Here is a 7452-nt window from a genome sequence, read left to right as displayed (position 1 = left end):
ACTCCCACGAGCCTCAGCAGCTCTTGGGCACACATGGGCTTAATCCTCAGTGGGTCCAAGAGGAGCTAGAAGACAGCCCATCCCATCGCCCCTCTGAGGGAATCGCTGCCGAGCGCCCTTGATTTTAGCCTGCTCCCGCAGATCAACCAGGCAGGGGTGACACCACACTGCACCTCACGTCCGAGGCCCTTCACAGCATCACTGCAAGGGAACCTGGGAAGCCCAGGACCTCCAGAACAGGACCTTTGCTCTTCCACCCCACTGCCATTGCTCACCAGCATCTCCATCTCCATTTCCACAGCACTACACTCCCAAACTCAGCTTCGTGGCCCACACCCGCACAAGCCAGCAGAACAGGCAGCTGCACCCATGACTCACGCCAGCCACCAGCACAAGGGAGGCAGGCAGGAGCTCAAAGGAAACTCCTGCAGGAGAAGCGCTTGTGTGCTGTACATCAGGCAAGATCACGCTGATGCCCAGCAGCCAGGAGCACAGCTCCCACCAGCAGCCCGGCGAGGCAAGCACAACAGCGAGTTCTGTCAAGTACCCGTTCCCTGGGGGCAGACAGCAGATGCACAAAGGCCAGTTCAACACACAAACCGGTGGGCAAACAACATTTTGCAGTGACTCGTGGCTGGGAGAGGAGCTGAGCCAGGATTCACCCCCTCTGAACAGCCAGTCTGTGCTGTGGGCACGGGCTGCCAGCCAGGGAGTCACTGGAGTTCAAAGGCACCAAAACCCATGGCCCTGGGGAGGCTGCGCTGGAAGTCGGTGGAGTCCAAAAGCGGGTGCTACCTCTGCACCACGCTTTGCCTTCGCTCGCTGCAGCCCCCAGCCTGCGAGGCGTTTGCTCAGCCCCGGGGGTCAGGCTACAGGGGTTGGGGCAGACGCCCCGCCACAAGCCCACCACCTCTGGCTGCACACCCGGCCACGCACAGGAGCACAGAGCACGCCCCGTCCACATCGCATTCCTAACTTAGACGGGCAAAGACCAAGCGACTCTGCTCCCAGTTATCTACAGCTTTGGAAACTGCCTTTCCCTGCCTTACTGGGTTGTACTGGTGCAGCACCAAGGAGCAGGAAGGTTAGAGGAGCCCGCGGTGGGAAAGCGAGGCTGTCATTGGGCAAGCAACAAAAGGAACTGAAACTGGCTTTACAGGAGCCTGACTTCTGGCCTGGGAGCAGCTCTCCTTCCCTCCCCACATTTCTACTGATCCATCTGGTCCTTTCCACTGAACTCTGCTAGCTTTAGGGGCTTCTGGAAAAGCAGCCAGCCTGCCTGCTTCTGCTCATCACTGTGCTGATTTCCTAGAAATTCAGACTCTGGTAGTCCCAGTGCCTCAACAAGAGAGCCCCAAATGAGCAAGGGAAGTCCCAACACAGAAAAAGGTCACCAGCAGCACCATTGCGTGGCATCAGCTCATCATGGAAACGCCCACGGGGGCAGCTAATAACCCACCGTGAAGCCTCTTCGGTACCAAAACAGAGGTGCCCAAGTGTCTTGCAGAGGCTGATAAGCCACGTGGTGTAGGGTGACCCCACAGCGGGCAGTGGGGCAGGCAGGGGGGGCACAGGGGCAGGCAGGGCTCCGACTCCCAGAGCTGAGGGGCGAAGGTGAACCCCAAGCCGCTCAAGCTAGTCTTGCCTGATGCCTTCTCCACCCCCCCAAGACAGCAGGACTGAGTCCCTTCCACACGCCCCTATCAGGGCCATCGCTGCCCTTTGCATCCACCTGCTTGAGTGCAACTCATGGCTGATGTCCTTAAGTCATGAGTTCCTTCTTGATCTTCTGCTCAGCCCTCACCATGACTGTCTTGTCTGGCCATGTGTCAAGCCTGGTAGCAACAAAACAACCCTCAGGCAAGTGCTTGCAGGGTGGGACCCCCTTCAGCAACTGGGGGCATCTCAAAAGCCTCCTGTATCAAGACTCCAGCAGCCTGAGCAAAACTGCAACTCACTCACCACAAACAGGCAGCAAATGAAACAGGTCTTTTCCAGATTCAAATCCAGAGCGTAGCTGCAGCCCACACCCCCAGGGAAGCTGGCATGCCCTGGGCTCAGACCACAGCCTTACCTATCTGGTGCGGGGAGTAGGTGAGGCATCCTGTGGTGAAGATTAAGTATTTTGTCTTGCTGTTGCTGTCTGTGGGGAGCAGGTTCAGCTCAGGCGGTTTAGTTCTGTTCCGTACGAACAGCTCAGCCACTTTTGTCTCCAACTCTGTGTCGGTCATGGCAGGCCTCACGCGGCCCTCCATGATATCATCAAAGAACTGCTGCAGCCCGTCCTCTGCCGTCACACCCCCTTCATCTGGCAATTCCTGTACTGCTGGCTCTGGAGTCTGCTTGGGCTTGGCCTCCTCTTCCTCGCTGTCACTGCCAAGATCAAAGACTGGGCAGGTGGAGGTGGAGGAAGCAGCCAGCTGCTCCTCGTAGTCCAGGAGCAGGTCCGGGGAATCGTACCGGCTGCAGTCAGCCACCATCACAGTCCGGATAGTGCTGGCATTCAGGTTCTGGATTTTGAACAGCCTCTTCACCACATTCACGTTCTCAGACTCTATGCCCTGCAAGCAGAAGGGAGAAATAAGCAGGAACCACCTCACTGGAGGGTCACTCCTACAGCTCAGACCAAGAGCCACCTGCCCAGACCCTGAGCGCACACAGCAGACACCAGCCACACACTGACCTCTCTTCGCACGGCTACATGGAGCACTGACCACGAGAACTGGCCCAGGAGGCTGGCCAGCTTTGTTGGACTCCTTCCTGTCGTGGAGGTGGGCACACCAAGACAAAAAGCTCCTGCAGCGAGGCAACAGTGGAGCTGGGAAACACAGAGGCCAGGCAGCCTTGCTGCACCCCGAGGTCATTAGCTGGTGCTGCTCAGCACTTTACGAGAATTTCAGGAACGCGCCTCTGTGGTAACGCAGGTGCAGTGTGAAGTGCCATCCTCCCCAGTAAAGCAGAAAGGGTGGAGGACCACCATGCCCTTGGTGTTTGCCTGTACCCCTCAGCAGGACCAGCCTGGCTATCTGCTCCCAGAAACAAGCCACAAGGTCTCTTCCTGCCTGACTGCTCTGGCTGTCGTGGCCGCACTCCAACAGCCCCCGTCCAAGTGAGCAAGGTCCTTCCTTGCCTCCTGGAGATGGAGCAGTTAATGCTGTAGTGTCAGGGCAGCACAGAGATGGGGTTATGGGAAGGGTCTCTGCTAGCAGAGGGCCAGTTTTGTGTTAAAAACCACAAAGCATCAGGATGTGCAGCTGTGAAAATGAGACAGAGGCAAAACACGGAAGAGGAACACATCTGAGCAGCACAAGCGCCAGAGAACAAACAAGCAGCAAACAAGCAGTCAAAGGCCAGCACACGCTGATCTCCAGGCCTCACCAGAGCATCAGAGGCAGCACCTGGCCCACAGAGGCGTCAGCAGTGACAGGCAGGGCTGAGCGCAGCCTCTCTGCTCCAGGGAACAATGCACTGGCTGCCAAGAGGGAGAACAGCCATCACTGGGATACGTGCCAGTCCCAGGCCCAGCTTCATGCTCTCGAGGACCTCAGCCACCCTGCTGTGGTTCAGCCACTCTCCTCTTGAGCAACGCACGCTCTAGGGCATTGCAGTCAAGTCCTCACCCCAATTAATGGGGCAAGAGCTAATAGAATCCGGGGGCAGGGTTAGAAAATTGCAGTGGGTACCACAACACCGAGCAGAGAGAAACCTCAGGCAAGGGCTGCCTCAAGATCCTGAGGGCTTGTCAGAGGAGACGAACAGGGAGGACAGGAGGACTGGGCCATTCTTCCCAGCTCACACCTCTTCCGCAGCTTTTCCTCCCCCAGGATCCAGCAGGAAGCTGCACTGCCTGTGGAGCTGGAACAAAGGCACCTCCTCACCTGGAAAGCGTTGTTCAGCCACAGCACAGAACAGGAGGTTATACGCCCAATCCGATGCAGATTGCCAGATATCAAGTTGGTTTCATTCAGCCAGCAGCCAAACACATCATAGGGTTTATTCCTCACCCTGGAAAGCAGCGTGAAGTTCTCTGGAAAGGAGAGGAAACAGGAGAGTGAGGCAATGGCTCCCGACAAGGGCTCTGGAGAAACCATGGCAGAAGACATGGGAAGGAGACTCGAGTCTCCACAGGAGAGACACCAAGGCAGCTCCTCCACCGCAAGCTGAGCGGACACTGCCCAACCGCTGTCCAGTTCCACTCACTAATGCGGAGTTACGTTATTTCTCTCTTCTACAGAGACGTGTGGGGAGAGAATGCACAAGGGAAACCAAAATGAAAGGGCAGCTGGATGGAGCAGACCAGAGAGCAATCTAACTGCACAGCCTTTCTCCCAGCATAGCCCAAAGCAGACATCCCAAGTACAAGAACAAGTCAAACACAGAGAGAACTTCTTCACGCCCGCCCCTGGGGCTCAGGGCCTTTCTGAGCAAGACAGCTGTGCATTTAGCAGCACTTCGCAATTTCTGGCACTGTAGGACTGTAGCAGAGAGATGGTGAGAAATAGTGCAGTTGGGGTTGGGGCGTCTCACAGAACTGCAGCAGCAGAGGTGAAGCAGACCCGGATGAATGTGCCTCAGGCAAGACCTCAGCATGAGACCTGCACCACCTGAGAGAGAAACGGTGTCTTCAAGACAACAGGTAACACAGATAATTCTTGCCTTGCCCAGACTGTCACTTAGAACAGAAGCTAAGAGAGAATAAATATATGCCACACTGCCTTCAGGTGATGACATGAGCAGAGTGAAGGCTATCCAGAAGGTTTACCCTATGAAACTGCAACTGGGAACCCTTTGCTTGTCCTGCCTTCCACTACCTGTGCAGAGGTCAAGGCCACTACACACCTGAAGAGGAAGAGAACCCAGCACCCACCATTTCATAGTTCCCAGGAAGCCCCAGTGAAGGCAAGGCTGGTATTTACCCATGCTGATTACGGCAATCTCTCCTGACGAGGAGTTGTGAGGCCCCACAAAGACGCCCGACACCAGAAGGAGGGAGTCATCAGAGTTGAACTGGGAGAACTGTGTGTAGCTCCAGTTGTACGGTCTCATGTTGGAGCTGTGCTGCAGAGAGATGTCCAACTCATTGCTCCAGATCTGTAGACAGACGGACAAAGACTCAGGAAGCTGCTGAGAAGCCTGAGAGCAGTTCCACTTCATCTGCTATGCCAGCACTCACAGGAAAAGAAATAAAATAATATTGAAGACCCTATTTAACTGCCTCCCAGTCCCAATTTCCCTGTCAATTCCCCTGACACAGAATCCCAGAATGTTTTGGGTTGGAAGGAACCTTCAGAGATCATCCAGTGCCACCCCCTGCCATGGGCAGGGACACCTCCCACTAGCCCAGGTTGCCCAAAGCCTCATCCAGCCTGGCCTTGAACCCCTCCAGGGATGGGGCATCCACAGCTTCTCTGGGCAACCTGGGCCACTGCCTCACCCCCCTGCACAGGAAAACATTTCTTCCTCACATCTCATCCAAGTCTCCCCTCTTTCAGCTTGAACCCATTCCCCCTCGTCCTGTCACTCCACTCCCTGATAAAGAGTGCTTCCCAACAAAACAGCCAACAGCTGACACAGGACTGCTGCACCAGTCAGCGGCAAAGGTGCTCAGGCACTGTCTCAACTGGATTTTTCAGCATGTTCAGAGAGATTTCTCCCAAAATAACCACTCACGCAAGAAAACTTCTGCAGTGGCTCATCATCTCCACAGTTGTTAGAGCCACAGCACAACGGGACTGATTTGCATCTAGACAAAAACCAAAGCCAGAAAGGCACCTCGGCCACCTCCACGCGGGCTGGACCTGGAATCCACAGCCCCCAAGGCTAGATCTGCAAGAGTCATTTGTTCTGTGGCTTTGAGAACAACTCAGCCTCTGCAGGAACCAGCCTAAGTCCAGGGACACCTGGTCAAACCTCTCCTCTCCACAGACTTTCTAAAGGCTGCTCTTGTGGCTGAGCCTCACTAAACCAAAGCTGGAAGGGTTGTGCAGGGGAGGCTTTACCTTGACGGTACAGTCTTTGGAGCATGATGCAAACAAACAGCCAGAGTGGGAGAAGCTGAGGTGCAAAACCTGGTCATTGTGCTCCTTCAGGGCCTGCACTTCCACGCAAGGGATGGTGTCGTAGAGCCTCTGGAACTCATCATACCAGGAGACGGCGGCTGCAACGCACAAGCAGGGACATGGGACAGGAATGTAAGTGGGGGGAAGTGACAGATCCGAGTTAAACACAGCAGCCGCAGAACCAGTCTTTAATAAAGCGCAGTCTGGACTGCTGCTGGCAATGCCAGGAGCTCTGCTGGGGCCACCATCCCAGCAGCTTCAGACGAGTTAGCAGGGCTTAACATTTTTCTCAGTAGCTTCCCCAGTCCCACATACACTAAAAACAGTTTCTTCCAGTAAACACGTAACTCCTCACCATGTCGCTACTTTCTAAACCCGTACAGCCACTGCAAAAACCATCCAGGGCATAGCTGTTAGCTATCTAACAAAAGCCTTGCTCAGGACAAAACAGTGTCAGAACCGCAGACATGCTCCAGCGCAATGCAAACAAATCTATCATGTGATGAGACGGAAGCTGCTCCTCAGGGTACCGGGCTCTGCTCTGATTATCTTTATCTCATCTAACACAGAATTAAGAAGGTTCCAGAAAGGGTATGAGACCAGGAAAAAACTGTCTCCATGAGATAAGAGACTAAAGAAAACAAGAGAGAACGGGAGCGGGACACAGCATGCCAGGACAGAAGAGGAGCCCTACAGACAGGAGTCCGGAGCACACTCGCAGGAGTCACACCGGCAGCCAGTAAAGAGACAAATAAAGGATTTTTAACAAAGTGCCCGGTAAGGCAGCCCACAGACTTCTTGCAGTGGCAAATCCTGAGGAAGCAAAGAGGATTAGACATGTATATGGATAAGGGCCAATTTCCCTAGTTACACTGAACAGGACTGAAGGCTTTTTTGGAACTCACTGCTGCCCAGGAGGCACCTGCTCCTGCAGGCACGGAGCAGCTTGCTGCCAGGACATTCCACCATTCCTCAACGGGCTTCATCCCCCTCTGAAGCTCCCTGTTCCAGCCTGTCTGCTAGGAAGCAGTCTGGACAGATCCCATCTGGCCAATCAATCCCAACATTTCCTCTTATAAGACCCACCGGAGACCATTCCCCAACCCCCAGAGCTGCTCAGGGCAGGCAGGCTGGCTGGGGATTCCCCCAAACTCCTGCTTCAGCCCTGTCCTGGGCCTGCCAGCCACCCCCTGCCCCTGCCGCCTCAGGGTGCTGCCTCACAGCTCCAGGAGCGCAGCCTGGGAGGTGCCCGGATACGTTACTGAGTTACTCCAACTGCTCCATCCCTATTAAAGAACACAGCTGGCAGCTTACTAACAGCAGAGGGCTGGAAGTGAAGGAGCCTGCTCAAAGAGCCTCAGATAAAACCTAAAGATAACATCCTCAACCCCAT

General features: G+C 55.0%; 1 protein-coding gene across 1 annotated transcript in view; it reads right to left on the bottom strand.

The window, feature by feature from the left end:
• FBXW5 (F-box and WD repeat domain containing 5) overlaps positions 1 to 6157 on the bottom strand; it is a gene marked incomplete at its 5' end in the record, with an annotated part of 9043 nt that extends 2886 nt beyond the window's left edge. Inside the window, 4 exons of the mRNA XM_010079060.1 lie at positions 2075 to 2561; positions 3879 to 4027; positions 4917 to 5091; positions 6000 to 6157. Of these exons, the coding sequence (XP_010077362.1) occupies positions 2075 to 2561; positions 3879 to 4027; positions 4917 to 5091; positions 6000 to 6157 (969 nt within the window). The remainder of the gene's footprint in view (positions 1 to 2074; positions 2562 to 3878; positions 4028 to 4916; positions 5092 to 5999) is intronic.
• Positions 6158 to 7452: the final 1295 nt, after the last annotated feature.

Source organism: Pterocles gutturalis, unplaced genomic scaffold (genome assembly GCF_000699245.1).
Source record: "Pterocles gutturalis isolate BGI_N339 unplaced genomic scaffold, ASM69924v1 scaffold31708, whole genome shotgun sequence".
NCBI lineage: Eukaryota > Metazoa > Chordata > Aves > Pterocliformes > Pteroclidae > Pterocles > Pterocles gutturalis.
Note: the sequence above shows the minus strand (reverse complement) of the source record. Positions and strands in the feature narration are given on the sequence as shown.